We start from the raw sequence: 19,083 nt of genomic DNA on the forward strand, positions 1-19,083 counted from the left end.
ATGTTCCACTCATTCACACATATACGTAACCTGAGAATGAACAAAGAACAGAATAAATGCCCCGAACCACACGACTCACTCGGAAACCGCACAACATATAAATATTGCATATTGCTCTCCTCATTTGTAAGTCGCTTTGGATATAAGCGTCTGCTAAATGATTAAATGTAGGCCTAAATGTAATCCAAAAGCCCGTTTCATTCGAGGCTTCACCAGAGACAGTCGTTTTTCCACCGAAGCTCTTGATGCCCAGAGACGCATTCACATCTCACAGCGCTTTATGACTTATTGCAGGATGTGTAAGAAAAAGTAAAATCTTTCAAATGTATAACTTTCGAAGATTCGTCGATGGTAGGCCTATACAAATGTGAAAATGTGATAGTATCCTGTTAATTTGAAATAATTAGATATAGGCCTAACACAGGCAATTCTATTGAACTAATTTCACACTCACTTTGATGAGCTGCACACTTGAACCCACATGTTCTAATCTTTTCCCTGGTAAAGTATGTTTGGGTTATGAGATGGCACACAATCTCATCTCAGCACTTTTGATGTCGCTATTTTTAATTTAGTCATTTCATGTGAATATCAGCATTTGTGAGATTTATACAGTCAAAACAGATCTAACTTTGTGTCTGGCAATAGTGGAAATATAGGCCTATATAAAATATTTGTTACCAATGGATTTGTTCATGCATGGGATATTCTTGCTAAGATATTCCTTTACAAATTCTTCCAAAAGGAGTAATAAAGGGAAGTAGGGAAGGGAAGTACTAGCATAAATTATTCATGTGTGTCATTTTCAAAGCGTATCCTCTAGTGGACCAGCGTGTGTATTACACGCTTTGGTGTTATACCGGGTCAAATCATGAAACAATTTTCGTTTGTGTGTGTGTATGTGTGTGTGTGTGTGTGTGCTTTTGTTTTTGTGATATATGAGGACATAAATGTGTATAATGACATGCATATTACACTGGTATTACAACTTACACGTGATATATGGACATTGCATGAGTCCTCATATTTCAAATAGCTTAAAAAACATAAAAAAACAACGTGTTTTTTTTATGTAAAAATGCAGCATGTCTCCTGTGATGGGTAGGTTTAGGGATAGGGGCAGTGTAGGGGGATAGAATATACAGTTTGTCCAGTATAAAAGTCATTACGCCTATGGAATGTCCTCATATATCACAAAACACAGCTGTGTGTGTGTGTGTATGTGGATGTGTGGTCACTTCAATGGTAAAAGTACAGACATAAAAGTCCTTAAAGGGCATATTGCAGGTTAGAGGACCCAACTAGTCAATGTATAGAAAAACAATGTAGTAATTCGATTTTCTTTAAAATATACTTAAAAAAACGTTACATTGGCTTCTGGAGTCGTTTTTGTGAGAGAATTTTACTTCCGCATCTGAAAATGGGCGTGACGGGCGTGACGTAACGGGCGGGAGAGCGGTCGATTCAAACCATTCAAACAACAGGAAAACAATGGATCGCAATGACATTTCGGACTTACTCGTATATGACAGACCACGGACGACAGCCTTACAATTATGAGCCTGCTATGCTGACGAGAGAGCAGGGACAGGCCAGGATTAATGTTAGACAGAACAACAGTCAGAGGAGACACACATTATTGCAAAAGTATTATTATAAAAAAAAACTAGTGTGGAGTGAGTGTGCGCAGCCGCAGTTTATTGCATCACTTAATCACGCTATTTTTGATTAGCCTAGCTGTCAGATACTGAGTAAACATTAAAAGAACAGGCCTATTCAATCTTCCCTGGATGTTTTTTTAACTAAGAAATTAAATAATAGCAATCAGGAGAATGGAAGCAGGAATAAAAAAATGAGGACTATAGTGCTGTCGGCAAAACATTATACCACTGCAATAAAAACTGCACTGCAACAAAAAGGTAAGGTTTAAAAACAAAAAGGTTTTATATTTAATGCTGTTCACTGTGAGTTTTAATTAATAGTGTAATAGATCTAGTGCATCGTTCATTCTGTTTGGTAAAATGTGAGGTGTATATCGTTCGATAATGTCGTTGTTCTACATGCACAGAGGGGAATGCAGGCCTATTTAAAACGCCGCCACGGCAGGTGTCGTGGTGAGAGACCACCGCTAACTTATATAGCCTATACACGTTATTGTGCTCACAATATTGTACAGATTATTACCATCGTATATCAGTTAATAGCAAAGCTATTATTGGTCATCTAGGAGTATTGGAATTTACCAATAACAGAATAAACTATAAGCTTTGATCAGGCGCGTAGGCTATGTCATGCTCATTAATATCCGTCCAGACTAACGTTACATGATATAACTTAGCGTTTTCTCATCGAGAGACAGATAGATATTTTTATTCCTGATATACACGTTTTTGTTCCTCCGATCTGGTGTACGCTACACACGATCGCATTTTTCGAAGCCGATGCAGAAGAGAAATCCTGTCTCTACAGCTGCACTAACCGCACACAGGCACAAAAGATATAGGCCTACAGCACCGTCCCTTTTCTTGTTAGGAAACCTGTGGACTCGATGTCCTGACAGGCTGTAGTTTTTGCAACCTCCACAAACACAATAATTTACCATGACGATGATAAATTAAAATACAAAAACTACCGAAAACACTGATTCACGACCGCTCTCACTGACTTTTTTTTTATTCGATGCCACAAGAACAAGAGGTTTTACATATTCACAATATCACATTAACATTAGCTGCCAGGAAATAAAAAATACAAAAAAAGTTTTACATAAAATCCAGTGCTTTCAAAGCATTACATGTTTTCATTGCTTTTTTGTTTTTAGTTTGTTCCAAGAGATGTAGGCCTACATATAATGTGAAGTCATTTATAAAATGTGAAAAAAGCCCAATTCTTTTTATGTATATGGTATTTTCCTAATAAAACAAATAACTGTATAATATGTTGTTCTTTACATTCCAAATTGTCATTCTGAGTATAAAAAAGCAAATTTACCCGCTCGTACATACAAACCTATCTGCGCTGCTGAGGCTCCCTCCCTCTGGTGACGTAAAATGACGCGATGTTGAAAAAAAACCGGTTTTTACGAGCAGTCAAAGAAATGCTCACTTTATCTACTAAATGTGTGTCCTTATGTCGTTTTAAAACATTTTAAATCCTGCATTACATTTTCATATGGTATTTTCATACAAGGTTATATATTAATTTAGATTTTTTTTTTAACCTGCAATATGCTCTTTAATGTAGTTAAAGAAGTGCTTATATGAACTGTGACTTGTAGATCATGTGTTTTGAATATTCACCTACAAATTAAATCACTCATCCACTCTCAGATTTCAAAGTTCATTTGTTTTAACTCCTTTAGTATTCAGTGCAGCCGTGTCTCGTTTTAATTTCCGTCTTGATACTGTTTAATTTTAAAAGTAATATTCAATATTAGCCATGCGCTCAACGCTTGAGTATTTGCAGTTATTCTGTGTTATTACACAGTGTTATTACAGTAGTGGTTTTAACATCACAACTTATGGCAAAGTAGGCCTGTCAAAACATGTAAAAACGCAACTTTAAAATTGAATGGCACTGGACTTACACAATAATGACAAAGCTATAATTAGTGACATTTAAAGTAGCCTACAATGGAGAAACTTAATAAGTGGAGCTCAGACACTTATTCTTGCCACTACTTCTTGCGCGCGACATTCAACGCTTGGGGATTTTCTCGCTCTGCACCATTGAAGTAAAAAACCACAAGATCCGAGTCCGAAAGTAAGAAAATGATGTCGTGTTTCAGTATTCCGACCTCAAACAGCTACAAGTAATTAAAACAGATTACATTATATGTATTAAAACTTTCATTACATTTATAGCCTACTTGTAAAAAAAAAAAAAAAAAAAAAAACATGTTTAAAGTGTTTGTGCAAAACACATAGACATCAATTGTAAAAACTGTAAAACGCACATTTTCAGAAAAGCCACATAACTTTTAAATTATCCAGTTTTTTTAAACAACACTACAAGTTATGTGAAAGAGTGGCACAGCGTAGGCGGGTGCATGAGCACATCTCTTCATTTGGCCACAACCCACAACCCATATACTCAAGTTAAGAAACACAACTCATGCCGACCCAAAAGCGACCTCGGGAGTCACAGTCTGTGGTTAAAAGAAACAGTATCTGACGGAGAGACTGTGTCTTTTAACCACACTCATGCACCCGCCTATAGGCTACTCTCAGTGAGGGGACTCGTTTGATTGAGATGTGATTTTACGAATGAGTGTGCGGGATGGGAGTGTGGAGGCGGGGTTACTTCTGCGATCAGGATCAGCACTACACGCTGCACATCTCTTCTAGTCTATGGCCACAACACATCAAATAAGTTGAACAAACTCCCGGCGTAGGCTACATCTATCATGCAGAACTCCTCAACAAGTGAGTTATTTCATATATTTCATTTATTTCAACTTTTGTAAAAATGTATAAATTAAGAAGAGCAAAGTTTAAAATAGGCTAGTAGGATTATATATTTGGATATTTGTGAATATTATAACTGTAAAACATGAACTGTTAAACAACTCTATTTTTTAAATTTAAAACAGCACTACAATAACAACGAGTGTGTTGTGTGTAGACATGTTGTTTAATAATAATCAATGCTGAGTGACACAGATTTGTGTAAATGTAACTGATAGCTTAGAGTTTATAGCAACACTTTACAATAAGCTTTCATTTAGGACTATTTAACAATGATGACTTCTAAATGCATTTATTAATCTTAGTTAATGTTAATTTCAACATCTAGCCTACTAATTCAGAAATTACATTTGTATTTTAATAACAAGGATTAATAAAAGCTGTAGGCTATTGCTCATTGTTATATGTTATCTAATACATTTAATAATGTAACTGTAAGTCGCAGTGTCAAGTCTAGTCTCAAGAATAGTTGCTTTTCAACCATTCGTCACACTATAAGTGCAATTACACTGACCACAAGAGAAATTAGGTTTCTTCTACACTTGCTTGTACAGGATGTGAATCACGATGTTCCGCTAGATGGCGCGTGACTGTCACCGTGTCTCTGTTATATATATATAGGCCTATATATTAAATAAATAAATAAAAACAGCAATACAACAGTGTATTCTGAAGGTGTGTGTCATGTAGTGTGCAGGTTTATTTATAAAGTAATATAGCCATTCGCTCAACGCTTGAGTTTTTGCAGTTCTGTGTTACAGAGTGACATTACAGTCTAATTATTTTAATACAACATCAATTTATGGCAAAGAATGTCAAAACATGTAAAAACGCAACTTTAAAATCGAATGGCACTGGACTTACACAATAATGACACTCCTATAAATGTAAAGTATGGAGAAACAAATGGTGTTTAAGATTCGTGCCACAACTTGACATCGTTCAGCGCTTAGGGATTTTCTCGCTACTCATTTGAATATCTCCTCAGATATTACTACACGTCACGTGTGCGCGCTCTTACTGTGTCCTGTGCTGCATGTATATCTGAGTGAGAGGAGAGTCAGTGTAAGCGACTGTATATTGGAGAGCGCGCGTCCAGTTTTGAACAAGAGCAAAGGAAATCCTCGCGCTAAGGAGGTGCTTTTGAGTTACAGTGATGCGCTCTTGACATTTACCAAAAACCACAAACACTGTCTGAGTCACACAGTAAGAAGATGATGAGGTTTTCCAGAACTCAAATAGAAGTAATTACAACATTTTATATTGTGTTTATTAAACTTTTATTACATTTATATCTTGTAAATAAAAAAAAAAAAAAAAGCCTAACTAGGCCTATAGAGCGATGATTAAAGTTTTCGTGCAAAATATTTTGACATCAATTGTAAAACGTGAAGTTAAACAACCCTATTGTTTTTTATTTGCACACACCATTATCAATCGTAAAGCCTGCGTTTAAAAAACAGCAACAAAAAGAGTTGAAATTAAATAACATTAACCAATATTTATAAAAGCTGTTAAAATATTGCACATTGTTAGCGAATGCATTAAATAATATAACTTAATGTAAACTTGATTTACCCTACTTAAAATTTTGAGTTGCATTAAATTAAGATGAACAAAACACTAAATATATATTTTGATTTAAATTAATATTATTTACAGTTATTTAAAAAAAAATTAGCTATGCTCACTGATGATATTTAAGTTTGCAAACTTAAAAAAAATAGAGACAATCAGTTGCCTCATTTTTTTTAAAGTTAATAGAACTTATCTAGGTTTACAGTGTGTTACCGATCTCATCTATAGGCCTACAACGAATGTTATTTCTCGTGCCATTTATTCGCCAAAAATAGTTTTTGCGTGCATATGATACGCACTTTATGGCGTGTAATACACACGCACTCCCCACCTAATCCTGCCCAAGGGGTTTTCAGTGCGTATATATGCACGCTAAAACCATTTGTGGCGTATAATTGGCACGAGAAATAACATTCGTGGTATAGATACGCACTTGCATGAGATTGTGTTGGTTAAAAGTAACTGATTACAGCTTAGAGTTTTTGGCAACACTTTACAATAAGCTTTCATTTAGGATATTAGTTACAAAGCATCGGACTATTTAACAATGTTGACTTTTAAAGCCTTTATTAATCTTAGTTCATGTTAATTTCAATTTCTAGCCTAGGTCTACTAATTTCGAAATTAACATTTGTATTTTATTAAGTAACAAGGATTAATAAAAGCTGTAAATAATATTGCTCATTGTTAGTACATGTAACTGCAACAAGAAAGTTGAAAACCATAACGTGTTTTTATTGTAATGTTTATAATAAAAAGGTGTGGAGTGAAAGTTGATTTGCCATTGTTTGGTGGAATTTAGATTTTCTACACGCATAGCCTATAAGCTACTTTATAATTATTTAAAATAAACACTATTTTCCATAAATTCAACTGTTATACACACCTTGGTTTTATTAAATAACATTAACAAAGATTAAAAATATAACTTATTGTAAACTAGCCTATACCTTTCATTTCTTGCAGTCTTTAAGTAACAGCCTGATTAACAATACATCATGTCTAGTGGCCTACGCGTCATAGAGGGTGATATAAATAGATCAGTGGAATAATTATCCTGCAGATGGCGCTATAATAACTATATTAATGGTGTTAATGTCCCTGTTCAGACTCTTCAGTCTCGAGTGTGTGTCCATCAGTGTCCTGCTGTCTGTCTGCTCTCTGGAAGATGATGAGGACTTGTGTTTGTTCCTCTGAGGGTATGATTATTCTTTACACAACATATTATTCATTTATTAAGACACTCGCGGTCAAAACATGAGTTTAGTGCCATTTGTTTCTGAATGAAGATCTGCACTGAAATACTAGAGTGTGTTTAAGTTGATGTTCATCTTTTGTAGAAATGGATAATGTTCCTGTCTCTGTAGAGGAGACCCGAGCAGAACCGGCCCAGAGTTCAGTGCGGCCATGTTCACTCACACACGAGGAAGAGTGTGTGTGAGCGATGATGATGATGATGATGATGATGACGAAGAGCAGCAGGACAATCAACTACAAATTCACATTTTTCTTGATGATGGTTTCTGTGATCACTTATTAAAAGGATGATTATAAAAAGAAGATTTCTTTCATTTTTAACATTTCCACGCCTTTAAGGTTTCACTGTTCAGATCTGGGTTTCCCAATCTAAAAACATTAGATTTAATTTATTAAATTAAATTATTAATTAAAATAAATAATTTTATAATATAACCATAATTAAAAAATAAAGCACTTACTAAAAAAGGTTTTATTTGTTTACCTCCATTTCATGTGACCATCAGAGAACCGCGAACATGCAAATTAACGATTAAATGATTAAAATAGCCTATATGACCTTAAAATCTCAGGGAGACAAAGTAAGTATTTTCATTCATATTTTCAAATAGAATATCTAGCTATTTATTATCTTCTTTGATACAGTGTGCAACGGGGTTATAATTGTTGCATTATTCCATATAAATAGATTGAGATTCACAAATAAATGTAAAGAATCGTAATACAGAGTGTGCTATGATTGATATGATCATATAATGATATTATCTGATTGGCTTAAGTTGACGGTGGGCGGAGTCTACTTACTGTATTTGTGGATGTGTCTGCACGTCTTGACGCTAGAAATGTTTCAAAATCCACAAATGCAAAAGAAGCGATTCACAAATTAATGCCAGGCAGAATTGTGTTTGTGCAACACAGTCTCACACCCTACTCGTCAAATGTCTGACGCATGGTCAAGGACCCCTGGCGTCAAGTTTCAACGAAAGTGACGGCATCAGCGTCGGCATCACCGTTGATGGACAGTTGATTTCCTATTTCGTCTATATCTGACGATGAGGGATTAACAAGAATGTCTATCTGACGGACCCCCGCGTCGAAAAACAACGTCAAGGGTACACCTCTCTCGTTGAAACTTGAGCCAGGGGTCCTTGACCATGTGTCAGACATTTGACGAGTAGGGTGTGAGACTGACACCGCCGTCGGTGTATGAAGGAGTGAATGAATGGGTGAATGTGAGGCAATAAAGTGCTTTGGTGGCCATTGGGTCTGTGAACGCGCTATATAAATGCAGTCCATTTACCATTTTTCCAGTTAATAATAATAATAATAATTCATTACATTTATTTAGCGCTTTTCTAGGCACTCAAAGCGCTTCACATGGAAGGGGGAATCTCCTCAACCACCACCAATGTGCAGCATCCACTTGGATGATGCGACGGCAGCCATATTGCACCAGAACGCCCACCACACACCAGCTTACTGGTGGAGAGGAGACAGAGTGATGAAGCCAATTGGTATATATATATGGGGATGATTAGTTATTTGCATAACTCAAACAATCAATAGACAGTATAATGTGTGTGTGTGTGTGTGTGTGTGTGTGTGTGTGTGGTTTTTCATTTTGTCATGTGTTTTGTGTCCATTTTCTCAGTGTGGACATCCTTTATCCACTTGTTTTTCCTCTATGTGGAAAGACTGCTGTCCATAGTCTCTGAAATGGTTTGTTTCTGAAATGTCCTCTTGTTTCTCTTCACATTGTCCATTCTTTTTCCCATGGACCATAAGTCCTTATAGAAGAAGCAGTCACTGGTGTTGTTCGAGTCTGTGCCTCTTCATCAGTTTCATCCACCCAGGGTTTCTGGTCTTTTAGGCCTGGAGTTCTGGATCTTGCAGGTCTGGAAATCTCTGTATTCATGTTATTTTTCTAGAGAAAATCATCTCTAGACAAACATCTCGATGCTTATCTGAAACAATTATCAAAAGAAGAGGTTGCCCCCCCCCCCCACCCCCCACAATCATCTTTTCACATTCAAACATCAAAGTCACAGAAATTTAATCTCAAAACATCAAACATCGGTAATGTTTTTTAAAATTATTTCTAAACATGATGCCATTAAAACATTTATTATAAATTGCAACTACATAGCAATGCTAATAAAGAATCACCCCCCTTTTGATAGTAAACCCTTTTCTAAAATGTGTTACTATCATAAAACTAATTCTAATTTGCATCAGCATCTGCTTGTGACTGAGCTTCAGTCATGTTGCTCATGCAGTGATATGTTTGACAAGGTGTGAATCGCTTCTTTATTTCCTTTCAACATTTCCAACTGGATTTCTAAATTCTTCCCGGGTTAAATCCCGTCCACTTCCGGGTTAGGCCCCGCCCAGTCCGAGTACAGATACAGATAATTCATATGGTTAACAGATACAGAGACAGATACAGATAATGCTGTACTCGCTCATATTGGAGTGGAATTTGGATCGGAGCAGACTATAATTTCTTACACACGTCTCTTCATTTAAAGGGACAGTTCATCCAAAAATGTTGTCATAATTTACTCGCTCTTAAGTTCCAAACCTGAATTAGTTTCTTTCTTCTGCTGAACACAAAATAAGATATTTTGAAGAATGTTTGGAATCAAACAGGTGATGGACCCCATTGACTTCCATTGTATTTTTTCCCTACTATGGAAGTCAATGGTTTCCTCAACTGCCTTTTGTGTGTGTAATGATACAATTGTCCATTGGTGGCGCTCTGGCATGATTTATTAAGGGCACCTGGTTAATGAGACAACAGGTGTGTGTTTGGGACGAGGGAAGCACACCGTTGTTGAGTAGCGCGCAAACTGGATTATATTGCTGTATCTACAAGGTATGGACTTGACTTGAGAGTTGTATTTTGTGAAATTGAAAGATTGACACCATCGGAAGAAATGTTTATTCATTCATGCACAGTTAAGAAAGACAGTATTTGTATTTTACATCAGTTTGCTTGTTTGTAGCTACGCGTTCTTCTAAAACTTGCTCACTCATATTACCAACGCCAGTGGCTTATAGTGGAAAGCTCCTACAATTAGTAGTGATGGGCAGATCGAGGCTTCGTGAAGCAATGAAACAGTTGAATCAAATGGTTCATATTGTTTCGAGGCTTCGAATCAATCCGACACCCGTCTCCACGGTGACACCTAGTGGTCACTTGCAGGTGTTGATCTGAAACAACCTTGACAAGCCATGAATTTTTTTTGTTTTTGTTTTGTACTTTTCTAATATGTAAATCTTGTAACCTATAGGCTCCTCATTGTGCATAATGTTATTTTGGTCCTGCAAAATGAATATTAATAAAATAAATCAAGCCACAATGTCTCATTTTTTTTTTTACATATTTTTATTTACTTAGCCTACTTCTTTTTTTACAGATAATTTCTCCAGCCTTTGAAAAAATCCTCTCACAAGGGACACTTGTTGCTGGCATGCAAAGATATTTTTTAGCTAATACATACAAATGAGGAAAGATTACTGCTCTCTCTTTCCAGTAAGTTAGTGGATCATGAGTTGTGGGCAAATACGCATCGTTGATGTATTTTTTCACTTCCACTGTGGCATCAGCTGTAGCATTGTGTATCATCTGGGTTTGATGGATACGAGTATCAAAAAGTTCCCATAAACTGTCCTGTGTTTCTACTGGATGATGTATTGTTGCAGGCGAGCTGCCGATCACAATACACACATCTCACTTTATTTGGGGTTTCTAAATGGAAATGCTCCCACACCACAGATGTACGGCATCTCTTCTGGGGAGCCTCCATTTTATCTATCTATCCAAATCTATCTAGATATGTATCTCTAATCTATGTAATTAGATATGTATAATATGTATCTATAATCTATCAATGTATTTATATTATGTAGCCTATCTTTAATCTATCTGTATCTATCTATCTATTAATCTAGCTGTCTATATATATATATTTATATCTATGTATCTATTAATGTGTCACTATACTCTGTGTCTCTAGCCTATCAGTCAATGTGTTGTGTACATTTAAGCCTAAATATAACTAAACAAATCGCACAATAAATGTCACTATCACCAAAAATCCGCTATCTCAAAATCAAACTCCTCTCACAAAAACCCACGAGGTCAATATGCGTTGATTTCACTTTTATACAGATGTGCGATTGTGTGGTCTGTTGTTCCCGACCGTGTCAATCAAACGCTGATTCGGCGGATCACATCTGATGAAACACTAGTGAAACACTTCGAGGCTTCGTTTGGCCATAGTCACGTGACATGGGTGTTTTGAATCACGCTTCGAATCAGTGTTTCGAAACATCTGCGCTTCGGGATCTCGCAAAGCTTCGGAACGACTGTTTCGCGGCAGCCATCCCTAACAATTAGTGATGATGTTAAATTAAATTTATTTTAATGGGCTTGAAAACAAATGCATTCAATATTTGGAAAATGTTTCAAGTAGCCTAATTAATTACAGGGGAGATCAGGGCACGACCTAACGTTTTTTTAGCGTTGTTTCATCTGGCTCCAGTTTGCCTGTTCTTCCTTCTCAGTTTCACATTCTGTACGAGGACAACAAAATATAAGTAGCCTAATGCTTTTATTAAGCAGTCTTTCACAGAAACCTAATAACATAAGAATTTTAGCTTTGCGGTGCTGAGTGTAATTATGAAACTTTTCTCCCTTTGTTTGCAGACTTACAATGTTTCTTACAAAAAAGTTTTTCGGGATCCTTTTCAGTCTAATAATAACTTGTAAGTAAGAAGTAATTTTGATTGACATGAATTTATCTTAAAATGTTTTTCAAAAAAATGTATTACAATATATTCCACTAAATCTTTGTCTTACATTGCAGTGGATCAACAAGAAGCATCAGATCTTGAGAAAGCACATGCCGCTCGAAGCTGCAAAGAACTTAAGACAAAGTATCATGTTTATGATGTACGCTCATTTTATGTTAATATTTGATCTTAAGCAACAACTGCAGTGAAGTGACTCATGATGCTTTTGTTGTTAGATGGCCTGTACTATCTGACCTCCTCCAGAGGCGTCCTGTACCAGACCTTCTGTGATATGACCACTGCGGGCGGAGGCTGGACGCTGGTCGCCAGTGTTCATGAAAACAACATGTATGGAAAGTGCACTGTTGGTGATCGCTGGTCTAGTCAGCAGGGCAGTGAACCGAACCGGCCTGATGGTGAAGGGACATGGGCAAACACGGTCATATTTGGAACTGCAGACGCCTCGACAAGTGATGATTATAAGGTATTATTATTACATTCATGGTTTTACAGCAATAGTTAAATAGAAGGAACAGAGTGACACAAGTATAAGGATCAAATGATGTTTTTGTAGAATCTGAAACGATAGTTTGTTTCCCTTCTGTCACAGAATCCTGGATACTTTGACATCCCAGCACAAGATGTGTCCGTGTGGCACGTTCCTAATAATATGGAGGTGGAATCCTGGAGCGCTTCCTCCATCCTGCGACATCACACCGATAATCACTTCTTATCTCTCTACGGAGGAAACCTTTATAATTTATTCAAGGTCATAAAACACAATTTTGAGTTTGTAATTTCACAAAAATGGTATTTCTGTGAATGTTTCAATTACAGTGTTTTTTTTTCCTCCCAGAAATTCCCGGTGAAGTTTGGCATAGGGACATGCATCACTGATAATGGACCTGTTATTCCAATAGTGTATGATAAAGAAAATGCGGATTACAACAAAAATCTCTATGGTCCCAATGCAAGAAGTATGGCTTTTTTTTTCTTTTCTTTTTTTATCCTTTATTTAAGCAGGCAAGTCAATTAAAAACAAATTCTTATTTACAGCAACAGCCTGGTAATATCCCTTGAGTCAATAGTTTTTAATGAAAGTGGCTTCATCAGTTGACACCTGGAAATCTGTGTATTAAGTGATTGTGTACAATATAAATTATAAAGGTTTCCTCCGTGGAGAGATAAGAAGTGATTATCGGAATCACTTATCTCTCTACGGAGGAAACCTTTATAATTTATTCAAGGTCATAAAACACAATTTGAGTTTGAAACATACAATTTGTGAAATTCATCTTCATTGGCATCTTCATTGTTGAGCTCCAATCACTTTAATGAATGAAAGCCATGGCATGTGTTCATGGACATAACAGATTATCATCACTGATACTGTATATTCTGTGCTTTTTCCAAGCAAACTTTCAGCCTGGATTCATCTCATTCAGAGTCTTTAATCATGAAAAGGCCGCCATGGCTCTTTGTTCAGGTACCAAACCAACCGGCTGCAACACTGAACATGTGAGTAAACATAATATTCTGGATTATTTATAAATCACTGTCTATGGACAGCATTTGTAAAATGAATACATTTACATTGAAAATAAATCAACAATGTCATATTAAGAAGTGCATCTTGTCAGTAATGTCCTCATATTGTTGCAGTTCTGTATTGGTGGAGGTGGACACTTTCCTGAGGCGGCCCCGAGGCAGTGCGGGGACTTTCCGGGATTCGACTGGGACGGCTACGGTACTAATGCGGGATGGAGCGCTTCTAAAGAGATCACTGAAGCAGCCGTGCTTCTCTTTTATCGCTGAATCTAAAATCGCCAGCAACCTTTCCTCCTTTCTAAGATCTAGCCTAGCCTAATGGCCCTATACTTGCACTGGTCTGACGAAATAAAGGCCACGCTTCATACAGATGTCTCTCGTTGTTAATTTTCGTATCTCTCTCTTCAGTAGACACTCTGAAAACTACAAATAAAAACATATATTCAAAATATGCGTTTCTCAGTCGTTGTGTCTGTCACAGTCTTCGTCTGCACCTGTCTGTCTTAGTCATCTTCACTACACTTCCCAGCATCCTCTTGTCTCCACACCTGAATTCACTCCCTCAATCATCCACCTGTTCATTGTCTTAATCATCTGTGTCACCTGTCCTCACCTCGTTAGTGGTCGTTTGTATCTGTATTTAGTTCTCTCTGTTCAGTCTGTCTTGGTCAGTTCTTGTATATGTTACACGTCTATGTTAACTGGTGTTTGCCACGCCTGTACCTGTTTGTTGTTTTGATTTAGTAAAGTTTATTGTTTATTTGAATTCTTCGTCTCCTCGTGATTCCTGCCATACACCACCCGTGACAGAAGAACCGAACAAAATATGGAGGACGCTATGGAGGCTTTTCTATTTAATCAGAATGGGAGTTCTCTGGAGGAATTTGTTGCAGTTTACCTGCATCTGCATCAGGACGTTTACTGGGAGGAGGAGTTCTTAAAGCAGCGGTTCTGGAGAGGACTGGATGATCCACTAACCCAGATACTGCTGCTAGAAGACTTAAATCTTTCTTTTGCTGAATTTATGGACCGAGCTCTGTGGGTTTGTGGTTCTTCCCTCACAGTAACACCCAGCCGAGCCTTCATCGCTGGTCCCGTCCAGCCCAGAGCTTCACGTCAGCCACGTCCAGCCAGAGCTTCACATCCTCCACGGTCCTGCGCCAGAGACCGTCCAGCCAGAGACCGTCCAGACAGAGACCGTCCAGACAGAGACCGTCCAGACAGAGACCGTCCAGACAGAGACCGTCCAGACAGAGACCGTCCAGACAGAGACCGTCCAGACAGCTCTGGAGGACGCAGTGCTCCTTGTGGGATCCATGGCTGTTTTGTGTGTGTGGGCAGCACACACATGCATTACAGCCCATGAACCCAGCCCTGAGCTTCCTTCGCCGCTGGTCCCGTCCAGCCCTGAGCTTCCTTCGCCGCTGGTCCAGTCCAGCCCTGAGCTTCCTTCGCCGCTGGTCCAGTCCAGCCCTGAGCTTCCTTCGCCGCTGGTCCAGTCCAGCCCTGAGCTTCCTTCGCCGCTGGTCCCGTCCAGCCCAGAGACCCCTTCGCCGCTGGTCCCGTCCAGCCCAGAGACCCCTTCGCCGCTGGTCCCGTCCAGCCCAGAGACCCCTTCGCCGCTGGTCCCGTCCAGCCCAGAGACCCCTTCGCCGCTGGTCCCGTCCAGCCCAGAGACCCCTTCGCCGCTGGTCCCGTCCAGCCCAGAGACCCCTTCGCCGCTGGTCCCGTCCAGCCCAGAGACCCCTTCGCCGCTGGTCCCGTCCAGCCCAGAGACCCCTTCGCCGCTGGTCCCGTCCAGCCCAGAGACCCCTTCGCCGCTGGTCCCGTCCAGCCCAGAGACCCCTTCGCCGCTGGTCCCGTCCAGCCCAGAGACCCCTTCGCCGCTGGTCCCGTCCAGCCCAGAGACCCCTTCGCCGCTGGTCCCGTCCAGCCCAGAGACCCCTTCGCCGCTGGTTCCGTCCAGTCCAGAGACTGGTAATGACTCTGTCACTCTCCCCATTAATTTTTTTGGGGGGGGCCATAGGCCCTCGCCATGGCCGCCCGAAAGGTCCGCACCGCCATGGCCGCCCGAAGGGTCCGCACCGCCATGGCCGCCCGAAGGGTCCGCACCGCCATGGCCGCCCGAAGGGTCCGCACCGCCATGGCCGCCCGAAGGGTCCGCACCGCCATGGCCGCCCGAAGGGTCCGCACCGCCATGGCCGCCCGAAGGGTCCGCACCGCCATGGCCGCCCGAAGGGTCCGCACCGCCATGGCCACGTCCACGTCCTGCTCCATCCTGGCCACGCCCACGTCCTGCTCCGCCCTGGCCACGCCCACGTCCTGCTCCGCCCTGGCCACGCCCACGTCCTGCTCTGCCACGGCCACGTCTTGCTCTGCCCTGGCCACGTCCTGCTCCGCCCTGGCCACGTCCTGCTCCGCCATGGCCACGCCCACGCCCACGTCCTGCTCCGCCATGGCCGCCTGCACTTCCTGATCCGCCCTGGAGGCTTCCCGTCCCAGTTTGGCCACGCCCTGGCCAGCCTTCAGGGCGCCCGCCCCCCCACCCCATTGATGTTCTACGGCGCGAGGTCGCGCCTTGTTGAAGGGGGGCATTCTGTCACAGTCTTCGTCTGCACCTGTCTGTCTTAGTCATCTTCACTACACTTCCCAGCATCCTCTTGTCTCCACACCTGAATTCACTCCCTCAATCATCCACCTGTTCATTGTCTTAATCATCTGTGTCACCTGTCCTCACCTCGTTAGTGGTCGTTTGTATCTGTATTTAGTTCTCTCTGTTCAGTCTGTCTTTGTCGGTTCTTGTATATGTTACGCGTCTATGTTAACTTGTGTTTGCCACGCCTGTACCTGTTTGTTGTTTTGATTTAGTAAAGTTTATTGTTTATTTGAATTCTTCGTCTCCTCGTGATTCCTGCCATACACCACCCGTGACAGTGTCAGTGACGATTTGCCATCATGGAATTATCTGGCTGTATGTGAATGAGGGGGGTGAGGAAAAATGGCCACAATATTTAAATATAGCCATTTTATTTAATTATAGCCTACATTTTAATTGTATTAACTGCCCTAATAACGTTAGAAAATCATAAAAAAATAAAATAACATGACAACGTTATAAAATCTTTATTTTATTAAAAGCAAATAACATATATTTTTCTTCTATAGACATAGAAAATATAGAAATATATAGAAATATAGAGTGACCGCAAAAACGGAAGTTCAAAGACAATACTCTAAAGATGACGGCGCGCTTGTTTCTCTGGTTTACACATAGACAGTATAAGAAATGGACAGAGCCATCTCATTGGAACTCAGTTGAGACAGTTGAAGCCCTTTTTTAGCGATTTCTGAGCACTTCCGTTCCTGACGCGCAGACTCAAACCGACTCAAACTAAGCTTGATGACGTGAGCAACCTGTCTGACAGACGTTAATCTTCTAGTAGCTGTGCGTGAAAATTGCCAACGTTAATCTTGCAGAGACGGGGAACTGGAGCAAAGAGTTCTTTGGCGTGAGTGAGCGGGAGTAAGTATTCCGTTGCTTTTATGGACTCATTATCTATGGGCTTCTCTTTTGACGGGACGTCCCCCCGATTGCCTGCGAGCTTCTCCTCCTGTCTGTACGGTAATTTCTGTACAGCGCGACAGAGAGTCGAGTGGTTATGACGCAATCGTTAGCCTATTTTTACTAAAACTGTTTCTACGGGGCCATAATGTAACATAGAAGGTAATGGAGCCCTTTATACATTGTCGTGTTTCTTTAGAAATAAATAATGGACAAATGGAGTCTTTAAACACCTCAGATGTAAAGTTATTCGCTGTCAAAGTGACGCCAAAATGAATGGGAGTCAATGGAAATGCTAACGCAAGTGAAGTTCTGCTACAACATGGCGGCACCCGGCCGGCTTCAACTTCCGGTCGATGGATTACCCCCTTGGGTTTACACTGGTGTGGGCGTGGCCTAAATGCGCTCTGTATCTTTAGTGGTGCAGAGCCGAATGGGCGGGACTTGAACGCAGTCCTCCTATTGGCTGCAGCGGGCCAATCAGCAGAGTGACCTTGTCATGTGAAACGCTTATCTGGAAGATGCTGCTATATGAGACGAAGTGAAGTTTATGCTTTGTGTCAGAGAGGCGCTATTTCTTCATCAAACTGGACTTTACAAAGATTTAACTCAATCAACGGAATTACACAAATGACCAGGACAATCTGCTGCAAATCTTATAAGAAGAATAGAGGCAAAACCTTCGGTCACGAACACTGAATATTTTGCGTTACACATTTCAAAGCTAATTTTCCTGAATTGTGCTAAAGATGAAAACCATTGTCACTATCAATTTGGCACTTGTTTCAGGTAGGTAGACTGTTTTTTTAATCGGTTGATTCTTGTTGTTTACTGTGGGAAAAAATCAGTTTAGAAAAAAAAAAATCAGTTTATTAGGCTACTCATTTGTAATACAGTGGTTCTGATTTGCAGTTCTGGCTGTTGCTGGGTCGAAGATCGAGGCGATCGATGGACAGAATGTGACAATATCCTTCGACATCGATGAAGTGGAGAAAGCAGATGAAGTGAAGATTATTTTTAAAGAAGACAAGAAGGAATATGCTGTAGTTATTGCACAGAAGCCTTGGGTCTATGATGATCCTCCCTCACCTGGAGTTTCACTGATATTAGGAAAAGATCGTTTATCTGTAATCATTCAGATCAGAATATCAGCATCTCCAGATCAGGACTCTATAAAGCAGAAGTCTACACTAGAGAGAAAGTGTGTTAGGAGACTGCTACACTTGTGGTCAACAGTGAGTATATTCAAAGTCCTTTTAGGCAAGTCATGCCACTCGGCCGCCATCTTGGCAACGCCTCCGGGCAGCTATTTCGGACTAACAAGACCAGGCTCCTATCTAAATTAATGGGCAGAGGCCCAGAACTGCACTTTCACTGGTCACCGGGACATAAAAACTGCATGTATACAAACACTAATAAAATATGATAAAAATCGCTGAAAAAGTGTGATGACTTTGCCCCAAAATAAGGTTTAAAACGCCTTTTTCCCCACAGGTTATACTTTTACTGCGCATGCGCAAGGGTTCTCTCCCTCTGTCGCGCGCTACACAGTTTGAAGCACAGTGTGTGCGCGCTACTGCTCGCTCGCTCTAGATTCCGGGAGATTTGAACTAATTTGCGGGCATCAGGGAGCCGCTATCAATCTGCGGGAGACTCCCGGAACTTCCGGGAGACTTGGGATGTCTGATATTTACACAACTAACACATCAAATCTGCCGCCTTTTCAAACAGTAACATATTTTCCGCTGTCGCAAATCTCGACTGTGCGCATGCGTCGGTGGAACCAGACGATAGGCTTAAATGTTTTCCGGCTTGACTGTTTAAAGCAGACGATTGGCTTTCCAGCGGGAGGGGCGGGGCATGTGCATACAACCG

General features: G+C 40.3%; 1 protein-coding gene across 1 annotated transcript in view; it reads left to right on the top strand.

Annotated features, from left to right (window-relative positions):
• The window catches only part of LOC130083762 (intelectin-like), a 247,556-nt gene extending 233,638 nt beyond the window's left edge, over nt 1–13,918 (top strand). The window contains exons 3-6 of the mRNA XM_056248772.1: nt 12,709–12,867; nt 12,955–13,075; nt 13,513–13,616; nt 13,761–13,918. Of these exons, the coding sequence (XP_056104747.1) occupies nt 12,709–12,867; nt 12,955–13,075; nt 13,513–13,616; nt 13,761–13,913 (537 nt within the window). The 3' untranslated portion in view covers nt 13,914–13,918. The remainder of the gene's footprint in view (nt 1–12,708; nt 12,868–12,954; nt 13,076–13,512; nt 13,617–13,760) is intronic.
• The last annotated feature ends 5,165 nt before the right edge of the window (nt 13,919–19,083 follow it).

The sequence above is a fragment of the Rhinichthys klamathensis genome, unplaced genomic scaffold (genome assembly GCF_029890125.1).
Source record: "Rhinichthys klamathensis goyatoka isolate OS25496 unplaced genomic scaffold, OSU_Roscu_1.1 h1tg000058l_1, whole genome shotgun sequence".
Taxonomy (NCBI): domain Eukaryota; kingdom Metazoa; phylum Chordata; class Actinopteri; order Cypriniformes; family Leuciscidae; genus Rhinichthys; species Rhinichthys klamathensis.